Consider the following 25,210-nt stretch of genomic DNA (forward strand, 5'->3'; position numbering starts at 1 on the left):
TCCTTTTCCTATTTGGAACCAGTCTGTTGTTTCGTGTCCAGTTTTAACTGTCGCTTCTTGACCTGAGTACAGATTTCTCAGGAGGCAGGTCCGGTGATCTGTTATTCCTATCACTTTAAGAATTTTCCGCAGTTTATTGTGATCCACACAGTCAAAGGCTTTAGCATAGTCAATAAAGTAGAAGTAGATGTTTTTCTGGAACTCTGTTGCTTTTTTGATGATCCAAAGGATGTTGGCAATTTGATCACTGGTTCCTCTGCCTTTTCTAAATCCAGCTTGAACATCAGGAAGTTCACGGTTCACGTACTATTGAAGCCTGGCCTGGAGAATTTTGAGCATTCCTTTGCTAGCGTGTGAGATGAGTGCAATTCTGCAGTGGTTTGAGCATTCTTTGGCATTGCCTTTCTTTGGGATTGGCATGAAAACTGACCTTTTCCAGTCCTGTGGCCACTGCTGAGTTTTCTAGATTCGCTGACATATTGAGTGTAGTACTTTTCACAGCATCATCTTTCAGGATTTGAAAAAGCTCAACTGGAATTCCATCACCTCCACTAGCTTTGTTTGTAGTGATGCTTTCTAAGGCCCACTTGACTTCACATTCCAGGATGTCTGGCTCTAGGTGAGTGATCACACCATCATGATTATCTGGGTCATGAAGATCTTTTTTGTATAGTTCTTCTGTGTATTCTTGCTACCTCTTCTTAATATCTTCTGCTTCTGTTAGGTCCATACCAGTTCTGTCCTTTGTTGTGCTCATCTTTGCATGAAATGTTCCCTTGGTATCTCTAATTTTCTTGAAGAGATCTCTAGTCTTTCCCATTCTATTGTTTTCCTCTATTTCTTTGCATTAATCACTGAGGAAGGCTTTCTTATCTCTCCTTTCTATTCTTTGGAACTCTGCATTTAGATGGATCTATCTTTCCTTTTCTCCTTTGCCTTTCGATTCTCTTCTTTTCACAGCTATTTATAAGGCCTCTTCAGACAAACATTTTGCCTTTTTGCATTTCTTTTTCTTGGTCTTGATCACTGCTTTCTAGAATATCATGAACCTCTGTCCATAGTTTTTCAGGCACCCTGTCTATCAGATCTAATGCCTTGAATCTATGTGTCACTTTCACTGTATAATCGTAAGGGATTTGATTTAGGTCATACCTGAATGTCCTAATGATTTTCCCTGCTTTCTTCAATTTAAGTTTGAATTTGGCAATAAGGAGTTGATGATCTGAGCCACAGTCACCTCCTGGTCTTGTTTTTGCTGACTGTATAGAGCTTCTCCATCTTTGGCTGCAAAGAATATAATCAATCTGATTTCAGTATTGACCATCTGGTGATGTCTTAGTCATGCCCAACTCTCTGCGACCCTATGGACTGTATGGGTCCTGCTAGGCTTCTCTGTGTGTATATAGCCTGCTAGGCTTCTCTGACCATGGCATTTTTCAAGCAAGAATACTGGGGTGGGTTGCATTTTTGTCCTCCAGGGGATCTTCCCCACCCAGGAATCAAACCTGTGTCTCCTGCTTCTCCTTCATTGCAGGTGGATTCTTTACCCACTGAGCCGTTGGGAAGCCCCATTTCTGTTTTGTATATAAGTTCATTTGTATAATCAAATTGTTTTATTATCATTTGGTTAGTATTCACTCAGAAATTGAGCAAAAATTTAGACATGAAGAGTGGAAAGCAGTTTTTTCAATCTGGTATTTAATTTCATGGCTTGGCTAAGAAACTATGGAAAGATAGCTTTTAAACTGATATGTTAAAAAGACTGACAGAATGTGGTCCACTGGAGAAGGGAATGACAAACCACTTCAGTATTCTTGCCTTGAGAAACCCATGAACAGTATGAAAAGGCAAAATGATAGGATACTGAAAGAGGAACTCCCCAGGTCAGTAGGTGCCCAATATGCTATTGGAGATCAGTGGAGAAATAACTCCAGAAAGAATGAAGGGATGAAGCCAAAACAAAAACAATGCCCAGTTGTGGATGTGACTGCTGATCGCAGCAAGATCCGATGCTGTAAGAGCACTATTGCATAGGAACCTGGAATGTCAGGTCCATGAATCAAGGCAAATTGGAACTGGTCAAACAAGACATGGCAAGAGTGAACATTGACATGCTAGGAATCAGCAAGCTAAAATGGACTGGAATGGGTGAATTTAACTCAGATGACCATTATATCTACTACTGTGGGCAGGAATCCCTCAGAAGAAATGGAGTAGCCATCATGGTCAACAAAAGAGTCTGAAATGCAGTACTTGGATGCAATCTCAAAAATGACAGAATGATCTCTGTTCGTCTCCAAGGCAAACCATTCAATATCACAGTTATCCAAGTCTATGCCCCAACCAGTAATGCTGAAGAAGCTGAAGTTGAACGGTTTTATGAAGACCTACAAGACCTTTTAGAACTAAAAAGGATGTCCTTTTCATTATAGGGGACTGAAATACAAAAGTAGGAAGTCAAGAAACACCTGGAGTAACAGGCAAATTTGGCCTTGGAATGCGGAATGAAGCAGAGCAAAGACTAATAGAGTTTTGCCAAGAAAATGCACTGGTCATAGCAAACACCCTCTTCCAACAACACAAGAGAAGACTCTACACATGGACATCACCAGATGGTCAACACCGAAATCAGATTGATTATATTCTTTGCAGCCAAAGATGGAGAAGCTCTATACAGTCAACAAAAACAAGACCAGGAGCTGACTGTGGCTCCGATCATGAACTCCTTATTACCAAATTCAGACTCAAATTGAAGAAAGTAGGGAAAACCGCTAGACCATTCAGGTATGACCTAAATCAAATCCCTTATGATTATACAGTGGAAGTGAGAAATAGATTTAAGGGCCTAGATCTGATAGATAGAGTGCCTGATGAACTATGGAATGAGGTTCGTGACATTGTACAGGAAACAGGGATCAAGACCATCCCCATGGAAAAGAAATGCAAAAAAGCAAAATGGCTGTCTGGGGAGGCCTTACAAATAGCTGTGAAAAGAAGAGAGGTGAAAAGCAAAGGAGAAAAGGAAAGATATAAGCATCTGAATGCAGAGTTCCAGAGAATAGCAAGAAGAGATAAGAAAGCCTTCCTTGTGATCAGTGCAAAGAAATAGAGGAAAAGGACAAAATGGGAAAGACTAGAGATCTCTTCAAGAAAATTAGAGATACCAAGGGAACATTTCATGCAAAGATGGGCTCGATAAAGGACAGAAATGGTCTGGACCTAACAGAAGCAGAAGATATTGAGAAGAGGTAGCAAGAATACACAGAAGAACTATACAAAAAAGATCTTCATGACCCAGATAATCATGATGGTGTGATCACTCACCTAGAGCCAGACATCCTGGAATGTGAAGTCAAGTGGGCCTTAGAAAGCATCACTACGAACAAAGCTAGTGGAGGTGATGGAATTCCAGTTGAGCTTTTTCAAATCCTGAAAGATGATGCTGTGAAAGTGCTGCACTCAATATGCCAGAAAATTTGGAAACCTCAGCAGTGGCCACAGGACTGGAAAAGGTCAGTTTTCATTCCAATTCCAAAGAAAGGCAATGCCAAAGAATGCTCAAACTACCGCACAATTGCACTCATCTCACACGCTAGTAAAGTAATGCTCAAAATTCTCCAAGCCAGGCTTCAGCAATACATGAACCGTGAACTCCCTGATGTTCAAGCTGGTTTTAGAAAAGGCAGAGGAACCAGAGATCAAATTGCCAACATCTGCTGGATCATGGAAAAAGCAAGAGAGTTCCAGAAAAACATCTATTTCTGCTTTATTGACTATGCCAAAGCCTTGACTGTGTGGATCACAATAAACTGCGGAAAATTCTGAAAGAGATGGGAATATCAGACCCCCTGACCTGCCTCTTGAGAAACCTATATGCAGGTCAGGAAGCAACAGTTAGAACCAGACATGGAACAACAGACTGGTTCCAAATAGGAAAAGGAGTACGTCAAGGCTGTATATTGTCACCCTGCTTATTTAACTTCTATGCAGAGTACATCATGAGAAACGCTGGACTGGAAGAAACACAAGCTGGAATCAAGATTGCCGGGAGAAAGATCAATAACCTCAGATATGCAGATGACACCACCCTTATGGCAAAGTGAAGAGGAACTAAAAAGCCTCTTGATGAAAGTGAAAGAGGAGAGTGAAAAAGTTGGCCTAAAGCTCAACATTCAGGAAACGAAGATCATGGCATCTGCTCCCATCACTTTATGGCAAATAGATGGGGAAACAGTGGAAACAGTGTCAGACTTTATTTTTGGGGGCTCTAAAATCACTGCAGATGGTGACTGCAGCCATGAAATTAAAAGATGCTTACTCCTTGGAACAAAAGTTATGACCAACCTAGATAACATATTCAAAAGCAGAGACATTACTTTGCCAACTAATGTCCGTCAAGTCAAGGCTATGGTTTTTCCAGTGGTCATGTATGGATGTGAGAGTTGGACTGTGAAGAAGGCTGAGGGCCGAAGAATTGATGCTTTTGAACCGTGGTATTGGAGAAGACTCTTGAGCGTCCCTTGGCCTGCAAAGAGATCCAACCAGTCCATTCTGAAGGAGATCAACCCTGGGATTTCTTTGGAAGGAATGATGCTAAAGCTGAAACTCCAGTACTTTGGCCACCTCATGCGAAGAGTTGACTCACTTGAAAAGACTCTGATGCTGGGAGGGATTGGGGGCAGGAGGAGAAGGGGACGACAGAGGATGAGATGGCTGGATGGCATCACTGACTCGATGGACGTGAGTGTGAGTGAGCTCCGGGAGTTGGTGATGGACAGGGAGGCCTGGCGTGCTGCGATTCATGGGGTCGCAAAGAGTCGACATGACTGAGCGACTGAACTGAACTGAACTGAAATTAAAACTTTCTCAAATGGATAAAAGGAAGAGTTCAGTAGGAAGAATATATGTTACATTGTATAGTACATCTTGATCCTTCAATGGATTGGTTTTATCCCACCAGTGTTTTGGGAAGAGTGCAGGAAGCGACCCCACCCAGGCCAATTCTTGAATGAATTAAATTCGTTAGTGTAAGCTCCATGCATCAAGTTGCGGGTTGTGAACATTTGGAAACCAGTATTTTTTCCTCTCCAATTGCCTGCTGTTTAGACAGGGTTTAGTGAAACCAGCAGCTCAACCAAGGGAAAGTACTACCATTTTTAGGCTTGAGGAGCCATACATCTTAATGAAGCAAAGTGTGTGACGCAGGCCACGTAATTCAGACCCACCCACATCAGAAAGAGCTTTCCAGTCTGTTCCCAGCTCCTCCGAGGGATCCCTAGGCCACCATGCCTTGCTTCCCTGATTGAGTTCCCCCATGTTTAACAGTCAGGTTTGTTACAGCATCTGTGCGCTGCTATCCCGCCAAGCCCAGTTCTCTTTCGCTGCTTTAAGGTGGACACACGTTTTGTTCTACAGCAGAGAGGAAGGAAACTGCCGGTTTGTGGTCCTGTCTGCCCGGCCCGTCCTGAGGGCATTTGGAGACTGAGTGGCCCCCTGCCTTTGTGTGTGCAGGGGCAGTTCTTCCTGGGAACGCAGGAGCCTGGCAGTCCTCACCCAGCCCTCCACCCTGTGCTTCCTGGACCTGTCCACGAACAAGGGTGTGTGACCTGGCTGTGTTGTGGTGGGGCAGCCCCTTGTCTCCATACCCACCCCTTCTCATAGAGGCTCTCCTGCTTCTCAGGTGTCAACAAGCAAAAGCAAGCTTTCTAACGTATAGGTGTGATAGATTTCCCTACATATATATATACATATATATATATATATATATATATATAATTTTTTTTTTAAGAAAGGCCTATGTTTTAGAACTGGTTTAGAGAGAAACTTCAACCTGCCCTTTATATATACATATAAATGTATATAATATACGTAATATTTTAATGTATTATATAAATAAGATATAAAATATTAAAATATATATTTATGTATTATATAAACAAGACATAAAAATATTTAAATATATATTTATGTATTATATATGTTTTTTATGTATTGTGTATTTGTATATATTTATATATATTACCAGTTCAGTTCAGTTGCTCAGTCATGTCTGACTCCTTGCAGCCCCATGGACTGCAGCATGCCAGGCCTCCCTGTCCATCACCAACTCCCAGAGCTTGCTCAAACTCATGTCCATTGAGTCAGTGATGCCATCCAACCACCTCATCCTCTCTTGTCCCCTTTTCTTCCTGCCTTCAATCTTTTCCAGCATAAGGGTCCTTTCTAATGAGTCAGCTCTTCATATCAGGTGGCCAAAGTATTGGAGCTTCAGCTTTAGCATCAGCATCAGTCCTTCCAGTGAGTATTCAGGACTGATTTTCCTTTAGGATTGACTGGTTTGATTTCCTTGCTGTCCAAGGGACTCTCAGGAGTCTTCTCCAGCACCACAGTTGAAAAGCGTCAATTCTTTGGTGCTCAGCTTTCTTTATGGTCCAGCTCTCACATCCATACATGACTACTGGCGAAACCATAGCTTTGACTATATGGACCTTTGTCAGTAAAGTAATGTCTCTGCTTTTTAATATTCTCTCTAGGTTTGTCATAGCTTTTCTTCCGAGGAGCGAGCATCTTTTAATATCACGGCTGCAGTCACCATCTGCAGTGGTTTTGGAGACCAAGAAAATAAAGTCTGTCACTGTTTCCATTGTTTCCCCATCTATTTGCCATGAAGTGATGGGACCGGATGTCATATCTTATTTTATATATATATATATTTTTTTCTTTATTTCTTGCAGAAGGAATCAGGTTAAAGTAACAGTGGTATCCTTAACTCATGGAAATAACACTGAAGAGAGTGGAAACAGCTGGATCATGCTGTGGCCCCAGACTCAGCGCCTCCTGGGAAGGCCCCCATAACCTGAGCCCAGGCCCTAAGGGCCACCGCTGCGCCCTGAGGTGCTAGTTTGTCTGTGGTGTGATCTTCCTCATTTCACAGTTACTTTCTTAGATCGCTTTTTGCTGAATCGGAATTTTTGAATACCTGGTAGGCCCGCACAATGTGGGTGTTTGATTTTTACTGAAAAGGGGCAGGCCAGGCACACAACTTGCCTTGGGGTTTGAGTGGCTGTGCTTGCACAATGGTACCTAGTCTTAAGATGTATTTGGTCAGGAATAACTTTGAAATGTTGTGTAAAGGCTGTTCAGGTCACTTCTTCACAAGAGTTTGACTTTTAGAAGAAGAGCACTTTGTTGCAAGAGTGCTGGGCGTGGCCATCCCATCTGTGTTCTCAGATCTTTGGGGACTGTCCATGGAGGATCATGCCAAGGGGTTAGGCAGAGATTGAAGAACTGGTTCTGAGTATTCTTTCCAGTTCCTCCTGCAGCCTGAGAGGGAGATGGTATTGCCCAAGGTAGAATCAACCAACCTAGGTTTGGAAAGCCCAGAAAAATCCATGCTGTGAATCCCAGACCTGCTCCAGTCATCCCCACCATCATCCTCAGGGCTCTGGGTCAGTGATGGCACCCACTGGAGAAGCAGGGTTCCTGGCACCCAGGACACAGCTCCTCTTCAAGCAAGGCTGGGGTGGAGGTCAGGAGAGGGCAGGGCTGGGAGGTCAGAGGGCACAGAGGTCCAAGGTGAGCAGATTGGAGAGACGAGGTGCTCAGCATCTGGAGGAATGTGCTGGGCCCTTTGCTTCTCTGCTCAGGGCCTTGTGTCGGCACAGACAAGAGCGTCCACCCCTTTCCTTGGCAAAGCCTCACTTACACACACCATACCTTGTACAGGGCTGGTATTGGAGGCACTGAGATCAGTGAAATTGTCTTGGTGTTGAATAAACTATGTGATGAATACATTTTGAAATGGAGAGAGGGAATCACTTTACCTGCAAGGTCACCTGGGCAGAGGAGCTTGAGGAGGGGTTCTGGAAAGCTGTGGAATGTGAAATGTCAGATACACATCCCAGTGGAGCCTTGCTAGACTGGAGTTGTCACAATTGCTCGCTGAAGAGTGTGGTGCAGTAGGGTGGGGGCCGGGAGTGTGGAGGCATAGGACTGGATCCTGTTCCAGGTTGAAGGGGTTAACCAGAGTACAGACATTTCTGGACAGTCAGAACATGGCCTGTCCTCTCATCAGGAGTCTTGGGTACCAGTCAGGAGCCCCATGTGGTTGATTCCTGGCTCCAGAGCACCCCGAGGAGGCAGGTATAGACCCTGGGGTTTTAGGACCATCGGAGCCTGTGTGATGGTGCCTGCTGCCTGTGTGTCTCTGGTCCACAGACCTTGGAAGAGGCTGTCCCAGCTCAGGGAGCCAGGCTGACCTCTGAATGATGCCAAGATACTGGCTGAGGCAAGGGTGCTGGTCAAAGGGCCTCCCCTGCTGGCCTTTGGTCTGGGATGAAGTTGGGACCCTCCCAGATCCCCGAATGGCTGTGATCTACCTCGGGAACCCTGGGGCCTGCTCCTGGCTCAGAGCTCACCAGCGGAGTTTGGGGATGTAGAGAAAGACAAGTTTTTCTGTCTGTTTTTGGAGCCCCTGTCACAAAAGAGACCTTGAGACTGCTTTCTTTAAAGCATGAAAGATTCCCACATAATTCCTACTCATGTCCTAAATTTATGAGGCTGAACTCCTGTGTCCTGCATCGGAGTTTCCTTCAGCTCATGGGAATTTCCTTTGTACGTTCATTTGTCCAAGACTTACAATTGGGTGTTTAACCCTAGAGTTGGTGGGTGGATGTGCTTTTTGCCAGACCTTCCACATTTAACGTGACTGTTTGTTCTGGTTGGGGCATTCTGATCCTTCTTGCCATTGTGCTATTTGATATAAGATTTATTATTAATTTCTGTGATTTCTTGCCATCATACAGTTTGATGCAGGATCTGTTTATGACTTTGCATTAAGCCTTGCTCCCGGCCCTGGGCGCAAGATGTTGCTGAGAAGTTGCGTTCCATCGTCACTGGGTTGCTTTCTATCAGGGCTGTGAGTTCTCTTCGTAAAAACAGGACAAGGCAGAAGGAACTGATTTAGCCCTCGCCTAGAAGAGGAGTAACTCCATTGACATTCTGTTGTAATTTAGCAGTTGGTTAATGGCCACTTACTGGAAAATGTTACCAGGCTCTGCGGTGAGTGTTGTTAGAAACTGAATTACTCTGTATTTCCCCTGAGCCCTTCCCCCGCTTCTCTTCCAGGACACACTCTGGGCCGAAGGAAGTGGCACTGTGTTGCAATCACAGCCTCATTGTTCCTTTGTATTATTTGCTTTGTGTTTCAGAATGAACTATATTGCTTTTAATGGAAGCAGAGACTTGTCAGGAGCCGGGGGAGGTGGGGAGTGACATGGGGAGGGGGGTCACTGGGTTGTTTTACTGGGTAGCTTAGACCTGAAGGTGCCCAGGGGCCGCCCTGAGTCTATGTCCAGCCAAGTCAGTTTCACAGGTAATTAATCACTTAAGCTGGATATCATTCCATTTCCATGTCTTTACTCCTGTCATTATTTCAAATGACTAGTCACCTTCTGGGTTTCGGGTAACCACTCACTTTGCAAAAGCTTTGATCAGTCGCAGAGGTGAAAGAATGTGAATTTCCCAGTCTGCTGAACTTGGGTAGAATCTGGCTTTGCCATTTACTAGCTGTGTGACCTCGGAGGAGTCACTTAACCTCTCTGAGCCTCTGGGGCTTTCACTTGTTTACAAATGGCCCTACGAGTTCCCAGGGATGAGGGATTGCTGAAATGATATGTGAGCACAGCTGATACAGTGCCCAGAACCTGCTAAACTTAAAATGCCAAGGGAAATATGAAACAGTAGCAACAGAGTTCCCAGTTGTTGGCTTGGAGTATTGGGAGTTGAGGAAATGGCGGAGGAGGAGAATCGGTTCATGTGTTTTCTTCTGGCCTGGAGAGATCTCCCCCGTCCCTTCCACACGAGGAGTTCAGAGTGATGGTGTCACCGTGTGCTGGGGCCGATCCAGCAGATTACACTCTTCCTGCGGCGCCTGGGCTCTGAGGGCGCTGGAAGGCACGTTGCCTCCAGCTGGAAGTAGTGTCTTTGAGGAGGCTTTGTTGTCTCCCAGGGGACTCCACACTGCGATGGCCACAACATTCCGTTTCTGGGTCATGTTTTCAGCTCTTCCTTCCTCCTGGGGCTCCCCGTCCTTTCTGGGCTGAATGAAGTAATTGTCGCCAGCCTCCCACTTAATTACGGTGGCTGCCGCTCCTCCTTCCCCACATGCAAAGGAAGTCCATCGGGGCACTTGGCAGCCTCGCTACCTGATGGCCCCGGAGCCTGGAGTTTCGAGGTCTGGTGGATTCCTGAGACTTTCCTTCTGCGCCCCAGTCTGCACGGCGTCCCTAGGCCCTGCCCACGGCCGCACGCGGGGCCGCTCTGCACACGCCTGGCACACACTGACGAGGCTGTGGTCTGCTTCCCTCCCTCCCCGCCCCCTCTAGAGTACAAGAAGAAGTATGGAGAGGAGCACGGCTCCTGCCAGGCCGGGATAGCGGGCTTCTTCACCGAGGTGGGTATCGCTCTTTGGGCCGCTCTTCTCTCATGGGTGTTCATTTCTTGGCTAATGGGGGTTTCGGGGGCCCTTTGAGGTGGGTCTTCTGATCCTCCCGCGCCCCCTGGTCCCACCTCTGTGTGAATTCTGGTCCTCACGTCCAGGGAAGGATGTTGATACTGGTTGGGACACCTGCTGGCCGGAGGCCATGGGGCAGAGACGGTGAGCTGGCCCATTTGCACTCCCATTCGGACAGTTTCTCTGGGACTCAGTTTGACTCTGAGACCTCTGGAGGAATTGATTCAAGGGGGTGGGTGGGAGAGAGACAACGCCCAGGTAAGTTTATGTCTTCTTGCCAGCGGGTGTGAGGCTACATTAAGCATCCAGACATCACCTCCTAGCCGTCCTTCTCCTTAGCGGAGAGACTCAGTTTTCCTGCGCAGCCCCAGCCATCCCCTTTCCCAGTTTCTGAAGGACCATGAACTCGAGTTCTTATGATCTGTTCTGTCGGACCATGACCTTTGGCTGGTGGCCCCTGTTTAGGGACTATTTTCTCATGTGATGCTCACCCTCTGTCCATTTACTCTTCACATCAGCTCCTCATTTCTCTTTTTTATGGTGGTCTGCCATGGGAAAAGTTCCGTAACAGGCTCTGTAAGTGGCCCCATCATCCAGCTAGCTGCTCAGGCCAAAAAAATGTACTTTTTACTTTACTTCTAATCATACACAGTCTCGTTGTTTTAACCTCCAGAGTACATCCCAGACGTGACAACTTTGATCACCACTGTCATCACCCTTCAGAAGAGCCATCCATGGTCATTGCCTGGAGATACACTGGCCTGAATTTGTCTCCTTGTATCCATGCTTTTTTTTTTTTTTTGTAGTAAAATACATACCACAGCTTCCCAGATAATGCTAGTGGTAAAGAACCTGCCTGCCAACACAGGAGATGTTAGAGATGAGGGTTTGATCCCTGGATTGGGAAGATCCCTTGGAGGAGGGCAAGGCAACCCACTCCAGTATTCTTGCCTGGAGAATCCCATGGACAGAGGAGCCTGGTGGGCTACAGTCCATGGGGTCACAAAGAGTCGGACCCAGCTGAAGAGACTTAGCACACACATGGTTCCTTTACAGACAGTGAACATTCATCTTTGGTCAGATCTAACAATCTTTTTCTTTCTGGATTCTAGACATCTCTGTTAGGAAGGTCATCCCCATCTTAAGAGTGTGAAATGGTCATCTGTATTTTGTTATGTCACTTTTACAGATTAAAAAATATATCTTTAATCCATCTTGGATTTATGTTTGCAAATATATGAGGAAAATGAACATTGTTTTCCTAAGTGTGTGGTTGGTTGTTCTGATACTGGTTTGTTAAACAGTTTCTTTATCCTCGTTGGTTTGAAATACCATCCTGCTGTAGGCCAAGGTCACCGTCTTCCATCTCAATGAGCATTTAGATGGTGCAAATTCTGTGGCTCTTATTCCTCCAATGAGATCTAGTGAGAACGCTGTAAGTTTGCAAGCAGGTGACAGATGCAGTAGTGGCCATGCTGTAAGAAAGGCTATTTGGGCTGCTCTTGTGCCCAGGAGTCTGGAAGTGGGGGAGCCTGGAGGGAGGCCAGGTCGAAGGCTGTGATGTGGTCCTGCCACAAAATGACAGGGCAGCTTGGGGAGGGGGGTGCTTCAGGAATCAAAAGGATGACAGAAGTCAGAGAATGTGAAGGCAGTGTCTGCAGGCTGGGCAAGCAGAGGACTGTGCGGTGGAGGAAGGAGGTTTTATGCCAGGGTTCTGGGGAATGGTGGTACCAGTGGAAAGGGGGCTGCCCAAGAAAGAATCCACTGGAAGAGGCAAACCATGGGGTCTGCCTTAGACATGTGCCATGTGAGGTAATGGGATGGGATGGTCACATGAATGTTTTTAGAATGTAGCCTCAATTTGACCAATCCTAGTATGTTTCTGAGGGGACTAGCTATGCTTCCCTGGTGGTTCATATGGTAAAGAGTCTTCCTGCAATGCAGGAAACCTGGGTTTGATCCCTGGATTGGGATGACCCCCTGGAGGAGGGCATGGCAACCCACTCCAGGATTCTTGCCTGGAGAATTCCACAGACAGAGGAACCTGGTGGGCTACAGTCCATGGAGTGACAAAGACTCCGACACAATTGAATGACTAAGCACAGCGCACAGGTGTGCTTAGCATGGGTCTGGGGTTGGGGGGCTCTGGGTGTGTGTGTGTATGTGTGTAGAATACCTCCTTTAGACAGTGGGAGGAGAAAGTCAAGTCATTGCAGAAATGAGAATTCATCAGAGATGGCGGTTGGGAGCTAGAGGGGAGGAGGAGTCCCAGGGAGGGGGTATCTTCAGCTGGAAGAGTCAAGAAGGACGAGGACACTGGGGCTGGGGGGTGAAGAGGAAGTTCAGGGGTGCAGAGGGTAAGCAGGGGGCTGTGCCAGCTCCGGGTTCCCAGAGGAACCAGAGGACCTGTTGGGACCCCAGGCCCTGGGCTCCAGAGCCCGAGGGAAGCGTGGTTGGTGAGCGGTGGCGCTGGTGCGTGGAGCGCTGCAGGGGGGGCAGGGTCTGGAGTGCTCAGTCCTGACCTGGCCACGCCATCTCCAGCCACAGGGGCCCTTGGCCTTTGGTTCAGTTCCCAGGCTTTTGCACTGTCTAAACAGGAGGTCTTTGAACTCGCGGACTCTCTTGTTTCTGAAACTTCAGCTGTTGGAGGCCGAGCAGGAAATGCGGTTGAAGGGGTCAGGCAGCTCTGCACCCCTCTCCTGCCCTCCCGCTGACCTTGTCACTTGGGTTTGCCTTCTCTGGGAGCTGCGCCTTCCCTGCACAGGGTGGGCAGCTGCCTCCCAAGCTGGATGTGCTTCCGGGCCTTCCAGTCATGGCCCTGTTGTCCCAAACTTCTTGGGCCCAAGGCGACTGCTTGTCTTGAAGATCAGTGACCCTGGTTATCAAAGCTGTTTGAGCTGTGGACACCACATGAATTTTAGCCCAGCGTTGAGGACAAGAAGAGAACTTTCCGGGAACATGTTTATTTTTGCAGCCTAGGATAACAGAGATAGATACTTCTAAGCAGTGTGAGAAGACAGCCCAGCCCCGCCAGCGTTGGGACACCACCATGAGAACCTGGGGACATTTGGGTGGAAATTAGTTTGGCATAGATTTTTGTCACAGGTCCTGAGGACTCTTTTGCCTCCCTGCCTGTGCCAATCTGCAGGGCACCGAGAAATGCCTGGCAGCTTAAATCTTGGGCAATGGCACCTCACTCCAGTACTCTTGCCTGGAAAATCCCATGGACAGAGGAGCCTGGTAGGCTGCAGTCCATGGGGTCGCTAAGAGTCGGACACGACTGAGCAATTTCACTTTCACTTTTCACTTTCATGCATTGGAGAAGGCAGTGGCAACCCACTCCAGTGTTCTTGCCTGGAGAATCCCAGGGACGGGGCAGCCTGGTGGGCTGCCATCTATGGGGTCGCACAGAGTCGGACACAACTGAAGCGACTTAGCAGCAGCAGCAGCAGTAAATCTTGGGTAGCTCCAGATACCTGGGAGGTTCTGCCCTTTGTGGAAAGGCCCATGCTAATTATTGATGGGATTTCAGCAGGGGTGACCTTGGACTTTATGAGGAGCTCATACTTCTGTGTGTTACATTTGTGTTGGCTATTTCCCGGGTGGTGAGGAGCCAAGCATTGATCACATTTTCCTCGCACTTGTGGACAGTGGCAAAAGGGCCCAGGCTGCACCCACAGCAGATGGAAAAAGCCAAATAGGAGGGAGTCCCACGGAGACACTGTTTTCCTACCCCCAGCTCTGAGGGTCTCAGGCTGGGCCTCAGTTTATCTATTAATAATTTGAACTGCAGGGGAATTTCCTCTTGAACACTAAGAGGAAAGGGGGAAAAAAACACAAATGCTTTTCATTTTAAATGTTTTTGAGGAGAGAGATGGCTTTGTCTTATCCTCTTTATAATGTTTGAGAGAGGGGATGCAGTGATACGTTCAATGTACATTTCTTAACTTTCACCCTGGATTGATCTGAATTATCGGAAAGCAGCACCTCCATTGCCTGGTGTCCTGAAGAGCCTTTCAGATCTCTGTTGATGCTCAGAGCTTTGGTCCAGGAAAGACTGCTGGTAGAGAAAGTTCTACACTGTGTATACAGTTGGCCCTGGGGATACTGCTCATTATGACCTTCTGTGCGCCCAGTGTTAGGGCACTGATGACAGATTTCTTCCTGAGCTCAAGGCCAAGGAGAAGGTCTCTCTGCTCTGATGATCATTTGTCTTTCTCATGCCCCTGCTAGTGCTTGGACAGTCCCTTACAGAGAACAGATAAGTAAAAGGAGAATGAATGAGTGAGTGCGTGCACTGCCCGTGTTTTCCTAGAGATGTATCCAAAGTGCAGAAAGCGATATATTTTTATAAAACAGTGAGATACCCCAGAAAGTGAAAGTGTGAAAGTGTTAGTCACTCAGTTGTGTCTGACTCTTTGTGACCCCATGGACAATAGCCCTCCAGGCTCCTCTGTCCATGGGATTTCCCAGGCAAAAATACTGGAATGGGTTGCCATTCCCTTCTCCAGGGGATCTTCCTGACCCAGGGATCAAACCCAGGTCTCTCGGATTGCAGGCAGATTCTTTACCATCTGAGCCACCAGGGAAGCCTGGATAAGATATTAGAACCTTAAAATGAAGTGCTTCTCAATGGTCATTCTTAGTCAGCACCTTCCTGAATTATCAAGAGCAAACCATTCATGCTGGAGTCTAGTGGCTTTCTTTCCAGTGATGCTCACATGCTGCTTTGTTAAAGCTGTTATCAAGATTGCCCACGAAACATGTGTTGCTTAAAGCATTGTCCTGCCGCTGCTGCCACACACGTGCTCTTCTTTCTGCCTTCTCTGTCCTCCTCTCTCTGCTCTCCATTTAGATGGCTATGGCTTTTTTCAGACATTTACTCTTGGAATTAATTCAGTGTCACTTTATGAATTGCCATCAGAAACTCAGATCTCTTCCAGCAGGATCTAGCCTCTGAGAACTCGTTGGAAACCAGCAGCTTCAGCTCTGCAGGGAAGGGCCAGCCAGGAATGATGTTTCTGAAGTATAACAGTGTGGGGACTCTAGAGGCCAGGGGTGGGTGGCTGCGTGTCAGCCACGAGAGGTGTGACCTGTGCAGCGTCTGGCGTCTCCATGAGCCTGGAAGGCCTCTACCTGTCTTCAATTGTAACCCTTTAGGACAGAGTGTTTTCTAAAGTATTTTGTACAGTTCCATGTTGTCTTACCCAGGGAATGTTGTAGAAAGGGACTTGAATGATATTTGGACCTGGTATAAGCTTTCATACCTAGTAAAAGATGCTTAATAAATATTGTTGAATGAAAAGTCAATGATTTGGTTTGAAAAATAATTTTTATTATTTCTTATTACAGTATACATACTTTCAGTTCAGTTCAGTTGCTCAGTCGTGTCCGACTCTTTGAGACCCCATGAATTGCAGCATGCCAGGCCTCCCTGTCCATCACCAACTCCCGGAGTTCACTTAGATTCATGTCCATCGAGTCAGTGATGCCATCCAGCCATCTCATCCTCTGTCGTCCCCTTCTCCTCCTGCCCTCAATCCCTCCCAGCATCAAAGTCTTTTCCAATGAGTCAGCTCTTAGAAAGTATAATAAAAGAGAAAGGATTTCCTATAGGGGAAGGAAAGACTTAATGATGTCTTTCTCTGTCAGACTTATCTCACTTAGCATAATGGCCTCTGTTGCAGGAAATGGCAAAATTTTCTCCTTTTTATGACTGAGTAATATTCCATTGTCTGTATGTACCACGTCTTCTTTACCCATTCATCTGTTGATAGACATTTAGTTTGCTTCCATATCTTAGCAGTTGTCAATAATATAAATGTGAATTTTTTGTGTTGCTCATAAAGAAAGTTCTCGTGGGGCATCTTTAGTTTATTACGAGTTCCTTGTTGTGATTGTGGATCTCACCACACTGCTCTATCCCCTCTTCAGTTTCCTTCCCTTTTCACCTTTGGGTTTCTCTTTCGTAGGAGCTGGTGGTGATGGGCGCCCCAGGCTCATTTTATTGGTCTGGGACAGTCAAAGTGCTGAACCTCACGGACAACACCTATTTCAAACTGAATGATGAAGTGATCATGAACAGGAGATACACCTACCTGGGTGAGTAGCTCAGGGGGACGACAGGTAGGAAAGGGGAAGTGGGAGAGACTGCCACCAAGCTTGCCAGTGGCCGCTTTCCTGGTGGGAAGCAGAGTTCCTGGGCTTTTGCATCTGTTGTTCTAGGTTTTGCACTTTTAACCAGGATACCTCAACACTGAGCCACACACGCAGAAGGCAGAAAAGAGAACAATACAGGGGACTGAATTCAAACTGTGTGATTTCATTAAAAAGCTGACAGTTGAACCTCCAAAGAAGCAAACATTTTCTTTTCTTATTGTAGCAAATACTCGGGTTCAGATGATTAGATACAAGATGAATGCAAGAGAATTCTGGGTTTCTAGGACTTTCCTGTGGATGAGGTCTCTGCTTCCTGGTCACAAGACTGGTTGCAGATAGCAATAACAAGAACCAGACATGAGCATGACGGATGGCACCCCAATCCTAAAGTTTAATTAAAGGCTCAGAAAAACTTTTCTTGTTTCTCAACCCTTTTAATCCTCTGGAAAGAAAATATACACAACTTACGTGAGCAGCCACCAGGCCAGAATGACCCGGGACAAGCCCGTGCTTATTAGAGAACAGAGAGGGGCTGTCTTTGCTTGTGTATAAGACAATTTGACATGCTTGTTTTCTTTAATTCAGGCCCTAAATGCTGCAATTCTGGGCTGAAAATGAAGCTAAATTTAGCAAGACCTAATGATGAGAAAACATTCTTTCACTTATTACACTTAATTCAAATCTGGGGGAGCCCCTGACTGCCTTTTGCATAGAGATTCACTTGTGAGTTGGCAGGAGGAACTCGCTGACTTGCCTTTTCCCTTTCTAACTACAAGTTTTTTAGCCAGTAACACAGGCTTTGAGACCTTTACTCACAGTCTTTGAGGCGTTGATTGTTCTGTGCTCCCAGCTCCTTAGTGCTCTCATTTATTGAAGACTTACTTCATGTCATGTCAGGCTCTGCATATTATTTCTTTTAATTCCTGGAACAATCTTATGAGGCAGCCGTTATTTATAGGTAAAGAGGCCGAGGTGAAGAAGTCATTTAATCTGCCGAGGTCCCATGGTTCATCAGTAGTAGAGCGGGGGTTAAGCCTGTACTTTCTGAGCCCAGAGTCTAGGTGCTCAGCAGCCAGCACAGTCCGGTGGTGTGACCTCTCCCTGGGACTGGGAGCTCCTTGAGGAGGGGAGTTGGCTGACATTTCCAGGTCTTGGTATAGTGCCTGGGGCAGCACATGTTTATTATATCAGAGAATAACGAGAAGACAGAAAAGAGCCCAGTTTGGACATGGCTTTAGGGTCAGGGTTAGCCCTTCTGAGCCTTAGGGCCTGTGGCTCTTCCCTGTGTGCCCGTCAGAGGCCCTCATGCTTTAGAAGCTCATGCACACAGGGTCACGTGAAGCTCTGCGGGCACTGATCATGCTGTTAAGGGATATGAACCTCCAGTCTGAGAGAAATCAGTCACCTGGTGAGTAAGAATTGATCGTAGTATGACATTACACAAAATGCAAGCATCTTATGATCATAGCACTAGGGTTTGTGGCTGAGGAAAAGGTCTGGAGAATACATGGCAACCTGTACAGGGTTTCTGCTGCAACAGGGCTCAGAAAACAGGAGACGCTGAGGCCAAGCTCAGACAACTTTTGCCTTTACTTCTAGATTCCTTTCGCCTCCAGATTCTTTGCGCAGCTATCCTTCTATCCAACTGTAAGCTTTTTTCTCCCTTTTCTTAGGAAGGGATGTGTGTAATGGCTCACGACAGGAGCTTGGGAGACACACAGATTGGATCTGAATCTTGCTGAGTAACCTCGGACACATTGCTTACCCATGTTTAGTCCCCATGCCCATATCAGTGGCATCTGAAGACCTGTGTAAGAATTTCACAACAGTTTTATTCACAATAAAGTTGAAATAACAGGAAGGAACCCAAGTGCCCAGCTTTAGGAGGATAAAGACATTATGACATAGTCATAAAAGTGAACCTACTCAACCACAAAAAGAAACTGCCACTACACTCAGCAGCATGTGCTAAACCTCAGAGATGTTATGGGTTTTAAAAAGTAATTATTTTTATTTATTTGGCTGTGCTTAGTCTTAGTTGTATCATGCAAACTCTTCATTGTGGCATGCGAATCTTGGTTGCGGCATGTGGGATCTAGTTCCCTGACCAGGGTTTGAGCCTGGGCCCCCTGCATTGGGAACGTGGAGTCTCAGCCAGCAGCCCACCAGGGCAGTCCCCAGATGTTATACTGAGTGATGTTTAGAACAGGCACAGTAATGCATGGTGATGGAAATCAGAATGGGGTGACCTGTAGCGGGTAGTGATTGGGAGAAGGACAGAGGGATTCTGTGGTTATAGTCACTCTGGGTGGCGACTGCATGGTTGTGTCCACGTGTCCACACTTGTTAAATTCTACACGTCAGATGTGTGTAATTTACTGTATGAGAATTATATTTTAGAAAGGAGCAACATGACAACAAAAAACAGATGTAGAATGTTTAGCATAGCACCTGTTCAAAAGAGGACACTCAGAGAACACTCTTCCCTGCCCTGGGTCCTTGTCTTTGTGTGAGATGAGCCGTTCCGCAGTGAGAAGGCTGACAGCTGCCATTTGTTCCTGGGGCTTCCCGGCTCAGTGGTAAAGAATCTGCCTGCCAGTACAGGAGACACAGGAGACTCAGATTTGATCCCTGGGTCAGGAGGACCCCCTGGAGGAGAAAGGCCACCCAGTCCAGTATTCTAGCCTGGAGAATCCCGTGGACAGAGGAACCTGGAGGGCTACAGTCCGTGGGGTCGCAGAGAGTCAGACACGACTTTGTGACTGAGCACATGTGCAGTTTATGTTCCGAGAATAACTGGATCATAATTGTCCAGATAAAGGCTGCTTGAGAGGTGCTGTCTTCTGATGGGTCTTTTTCTTCTTTCTCAAGCTCATCCTTGGTTTCTGTCCTTTGCAGGCTACGCAGTGACTGCCGGCCACTTTTCTCACGTGTCCTCCACTGACGTGGTAGGGGGTGCCCCGCAGGATGAAGGCATCGGGAAGGTGAGGAGGAGAGTGTGTGAACTAGCATGGGGCCAGCAGGGTAAGCGCACTGCCTTTTTTGAGAGATGTATCAGCTCACGTTGATGTGGACATGCTGCTGGATAATGGTGACATATTGAATCACCTGTCTTCACTTGGCCTCTTTTGAGAGTTTAATTTGACGGCTTCTTCAGAGTGTGAACACTGCTTCCAGACCTCTCTGTCTTCGACATGTTGTCATCTGAGAATGTTTTACACGACTGACTCTGTATTATTTGAGAAATGATTAAGGTTGTCCCCTGGCATGATGGCATCCACCAAAGAAATGGTATCTAGCGCTGCCCAACCCCAAACCCTCCCCTTTCCCAAACCCTTTCGAAATTTGCCTTAATGGAGCCAAGTCTAGTCCCAGATATCTTTGGGGATTTCTTTATTTTTAGACCTAGATTTCTCATATTTTTTGTTTTTCTCCAATGTTTTAGAACAAGATTGGTTCAACCCAGAAGGTAGAGTGGGAATATATGGGCCTGTTTCCCTAAATTGTCTGTCCAGAGTGTAGAAAAGACTCCATGTATATAGGGCCGTCAGAATCCCTTTGGGAATCATGGCATCTGTGGGGCCTGGGATATGGAGAACTGTGCTTGCTGGATCTTTAGCTCCAGGCTAAAGGAAATCCAGTTGAGTCAGTCTAGATGAGTCAGGAATCTGCATTTTAACGAGCTCTGTAGTTTTTCTGTAGGTAAGACTGAACAGAGGAATGGTCTTTAGTCTTAACCGTAGGGGTGGACACATGATAGAATCTGGTTGTATCTCCATGGACTTGGAAAAGTGGATTCTGGAGAGGTCCAGTTGGACCGAGACCACTGTTAACCGGAGCCTTCAGCTAGGATGTCAGTCTGATCAGCAGATGAGGCGTGACTGCTGGGCGTTCATGAGGGTTATTTTCCCAGATCCTCCTCGGCAGGAGTTAGAAGTTGCCACTCATGTTTCTGGAGCATGTGCCTCCCTTCCTGTTGACACAGATATCATTTTCCCTGCAAACGAAGTCAGATAAAAATCCAGGGCCTGAGTACAGGGGAGGTGGACAAATGAACTCTTATAACTTCAAGCAAGGCATAGGTCTTTCTGAGCCACATGAATTCCTCTACATGATGGAAGGACAGAGCCAAGAGCTGTCCCCATATAGATAATCTCTTCTAGGAGGAGCTGTGTGTGACCAGGCATCTCTGTAGCATTGGCATACATGCCTGCCTCCCAGTTCACAATGATACGGATGCCTTGGTGGTGACAACAGCGTGGTTTGTTTTTTTTTTTTTTTAATCACCAATTTATTTTAAATCACCAGTCAAGAAAACTTGATCTAATTGTATTGTCTTGTCTTCAGATGGTTGGGATAACTGTGTAGTCCCTGTCAAGTCTTAGGATGAGAGTGGTACTTAAAACTGATAGAACCAGACAGAGGGCATCGTGGATCTAGTTAACAAAGGCAAGCATGAAACTGCTGCTTTCAGCCAGAGCACGTGAGAGGCACTGGGGAAACGGGTCATAGTTAGCAAAGCTGGCGGTCATTCCATATTCCCAGGCATGGGAACGGGTACACACTTGCTTCCCAAGGACCCCAGGATGGATCTCTGGCCTCCAGGATCTTGGCGGTCATCATTTCTGGTGTCAGGGCAAGAAAGCGTTTGCAGTAAGATGACGATTCCTTACCTCACGGGAGGCTCCCCAGGACCGATTCTTATGGGACATTTGTTCTTCCTTTAAGATGCCACTTGGAAAAGAACTTACATACTCATGTCATTTAGGAAGTTCTGTGCAAATAGTCCTCGCTGTGGTGGAGATTCATCGGTGTACATGTTGATGCTAAAGCCTCCAAAAGGTCCCCAAGTAAAGGAATTTGTTTAATTCGGTCATTTCCCAAACCAAACTCATATTTATCTAAGCAGCTATCCTGAAACTAATGTTCTATGGAACCACTTTGGAAAACTGCTTTGTCTAAAATACTCCCATCTACCCCTCTGTCTCACACAGTCGGCCCTCCGTATCTGTATTTCCACACCTGTGGTTTCAACCAACAGTGAATGAAAATAGGAAAAAAAAAAACTAGGAATTTCCAAAAAGTGAAACTTGAATTTGCTGTACAAATGTATTTATACATTGTATTTGCAACTATTTACATAGTATTTATATTGTATTAGATATTCTAGGTACTGTAGAGATGACTACATAGGTTATATGCAAACACTATGCTGTTTTACATATAAGGCTTGAGCATCTATGGATTTTGCTATCCCAGGGGTTCTGGGGCCCATTTACTGACACCAAGGGCTGACTTTATTGTGACACCTGCTAAGGCCCTAACTAACTGGAGTGAAGGAAATGTATCAAGGAAGAAATATTTCTCCCAGGAGTTGATTTTTTGGTAGCAATTTGGAAGCTCCTTGGGTCTTACTAGGCACAGCCTCCGTAAATGATGTGGTTCAGGAGGCATGGGGGTGACTTCTGCCTCAGGATTAAAGGACACTTTCTTTGTAAAGTTGGTAAAGTAACTTGTCATCAGCTAGTGTAGGCAAACTTGTGTGTCTGTTCAGGCCTTTAAATAGGACCCCCAAGAGAATGCTGATAAATATCTGGTCATTGGACACATCTTACCTAGATTCTTTTTCCTTCCATAGGTTTATATTTTTAGAGCTGACCGAAGATCAGGCACCTTAATTAAGATTTTTCAAGCTTCAGGTAAAAAGGTGAGATCCTTGGGATTAGTGTCTTTTTGTTTGTTCATGAGGTATCATCATGTGGGAATCAGTTCTTATTTAGAACGTTGGCTTAAAGGCCTGTCTGTGCCCTGCATTTACATGCTGGTTCTACTGCATGTTGGAGCCTTGACCTTCTCAGCATCGTGTGTGACCTGCAGAATCCTGGATTCATGCGTGTTGTAGAGACAGGTAGCAAGATGAGTTTGTACATGACCAAGTTATAGCGCAGAAGTCTTAAAGGTTGTCTATGGTTCAGATACTCCTCAGGAGGACTGTGTGCCCTGCTTCTCTCTGCCTTTGTCTCTCTGCCTCTCTGTCCCTCTCTGTCTGCCCTTCTCCCAACTCCAGAAAGATCACGCATTGTTGAGTACAGATATGTGGCCGATTATCTTCAGAGGAGGCCTGCACACAAGTGGTTCTCCCTCTCCCTTATCTCATCAACCCAAAGCTGCCCCTCCTTCTCACATCCCGAGCCTGCTGCCCTCATTGCCATAGGGACCGTTGCCCCACAAAAACCAAACAAAGATCACCCGGTTCCTTTTGGGACTTTGAAATAGAAATAGCTGGGGAAGGCTGCCCTGAAATTAGCCCTGGCAAGGTTTATCTGCCTGTGTCATCTTGTTATCCTTACCCTCTTGCTAATTCTCTCCCCACTTCCTGTAAGTTTCCATTATATTGTACCATGTTCTGAAATTAAGCCAGGTAGAGATTCCTTTGATCAACAAGTACCATTTTTCATGGGCTTATCAGTGGTACACACCTTAGCCTGGCTTCGGCTGGCAGGATTGTTTGGTGAGACTGGCTGCACTAAGAGGAGGCAAGTTTAGGCAGGGAGTGAAGCGGGTGATTTGGAGGCTTGTCTTGGTGGAGGCCTTAGTGAGCTCCGGGAAGAAGCACAGAATACCTGGGACTTGGGAGGGAGATTTGAGGAGGTAGGTAGAATCACCTTTTGACATTCCTATCATTACCCTAAGAAAAGTCGGGAGGGGGCACGTGGAAGATGACTGTTTCCTTCCTGGGTGGGCCACACGCCCCAGTTCCGGTCCCGCTGTGTCTCACCTGCCTCCTGCCAGCCTGGCACCATCGCATATTGTTCTGCTGGGGAATCATATTCTGAGTTCCAAAAGTCCCACTCACAAGTAGAGCTTTTTTTAATTTTTGCAGTTTTAACAGCCTTCATGTGTATTCTTAGTATATAACTGTCATAACCTTTTCAATAAAACGTACATCACCCGACCCAGTTCTGTGAGCTTTTCCCTGAGAGCAGCGCTGCCTTCCCCCGGGAACTATGCTGGCCTGTGTTATTTTAACATTTCCAAAACCCCAAAGCAACAACACTGGAAAAAGTCTGTGAGTGATTCTGCAAAAAAAAAAAAGGATTTCCAAGCACCTCTAAAGTTAGAAAAGAAATAACCCCCATGCCATTTCTGAGAAAAAGAGTTCCAAAGAGCAAGTAGGGGTAAATGTAGCCTAACGTTTTAGTTCTTTCTCCAAAAAAATCAGTGGGTGAGTTTTCCTGTGTAAAACCCTCCCTCCCTTTCCTCCCCTTCCAGTACGCTGGGCTTGAAAGCATGAAATTAAGGATTCCTTCCCCCCCCTCGCCCCCCCCAGGTTTATTGAATGTGACTGATGTATAACACTTTAAAGGTGTACAGCATGACTTGATACACATATATATTGTGAAATCACACTGAGGTTTGTTAGCACATCTCTCATCTTAGATAACTACTATCTTTTAAGGACTCTTTAAAGTGAGTTGTGGGCCTTGAATCCCCTGTCACCCCGTTTTTAGAGTGTCTTCAAGTTCAGCGGTCACTGTGCCTCCCCTCTGCTCCCTGCGTCCCCACCTCCGCTGCCTGCGCCCAGGACAGACCCAGCTGATGCTGGTCGTCCTGGAGTAACCAGCCGTCCGTAATTGTGCCCTTTCTCCTTCTCAAAACCCTCCTGGTTTGCATGATAGCCGTCATGGCTGCCGATCTCTGCCTGAGTTGTGGGCAAGTTTAGGGGAGCAGATTTGAGAGTGGTGGCATGAAAGGGAAACTTCCCGAGGATGTGATGATGTGGGTTGCAGCACAGACCAGCAGATCAGCTTGAGTGTCCTCATTCTGACACAACGGGGCTTCCTGAGGAGGAGGCCAAGGGCCAGCTGTCTCTCCTCCCAGCTACAGAGCTGCTGTTCATTTCCCTCCAGGCTCTTCTCGTCCTCTCCTTGAATTGCGGTGGCATCCATCCTTCATTGTGCCCTCTTGTTTCACCATCTTCCAGCTTTACCCACATCATCATCTTGCTGATTTTGAAATAGACCATTACTCCCTTTAGATGTCTTATTCTGCTTTTGTCAAAAGAAATGAGAAATTCTTGTTCCTCTGACTTCTCCATTATTACAGCGGGAAAGGACATGACCCCAGACTTTCAAAGGATGTCTTTGCATTACCCCTGTGTCTGGAGCCACGCTTAAAGGAAGGTTCTGACTCAGGAAACCCCCGGTCCACTTCTGCTTTTGTGTGACCAGAATCTGGTCAGAGTTCTGTCTCCTGGCCTCACCGTAAGAGAGACAAAACCCCAAAGGGTTCTGGTCTTCACTGGCTGACATCCTTTGTAAGGTGCACATAAGAAATCATCAAAACAAGTGCAGTTCTGTTGGTAATAGAGACACGTGCGTGCACACTCAGTCACTTAAATAGTGTCCGACTCTTTGTGACCCCATGGACTGTAGCCCGTTGGGCTCCTCTGTCCATAGAATTGTCCAGACAAGAACACAGGCATGGATTGCCATGCTCTTCTCCAGGGGATCTTCCCCAACCAGGGACTGAACCCGC

At 46.4% G+C, this 25,210-nt stretch overlaps 1 protein-coding gene across 1 annotated transcript in view; it reads left to right on the forward strand.

The window, feature by feature from the left end:
- ITGA9 (integrin subunit alpha 9) overlaps positions 1-25,210 on the forward strand; it is a 366,775-nt gene that overhangs the window by 40,241 nt on the left and 301,324 nt on the right. The window contains exons 5-8 of the mRNA XM_018067208.1: positions 10,386-10,453; positions 16,486-16,615; positions 19,571-19,656; positions 22,311-22,379. Of these exons, the coding sequence (XP_017922697.1) occupies positions 10,386-10,453; positions 16,486-16,615; positions 19,571-19,656; positions 22,311-22,379 (353 nt within the window). The remainder of the gene's footprint in view (positions 1-10,385; positions 10,454-16,485; positions 16,616-19,570; positions 19,657-22,310; positions 22,380-25,210) is intronic.

Source organism: Capra hircus, chromosome 22 (genome assembly GCF_001704415.2).
Source record: "Capra hircus breed San Clemente chromosome 22, ASM170441v1, whole genome shotgun sequence".
Classification (NCBI taxonomy): Eukaryota; Metazoa; Chordata; class Mammalia; order Artiodactyla; family Bovidae; genus Capra; species Capra hircus.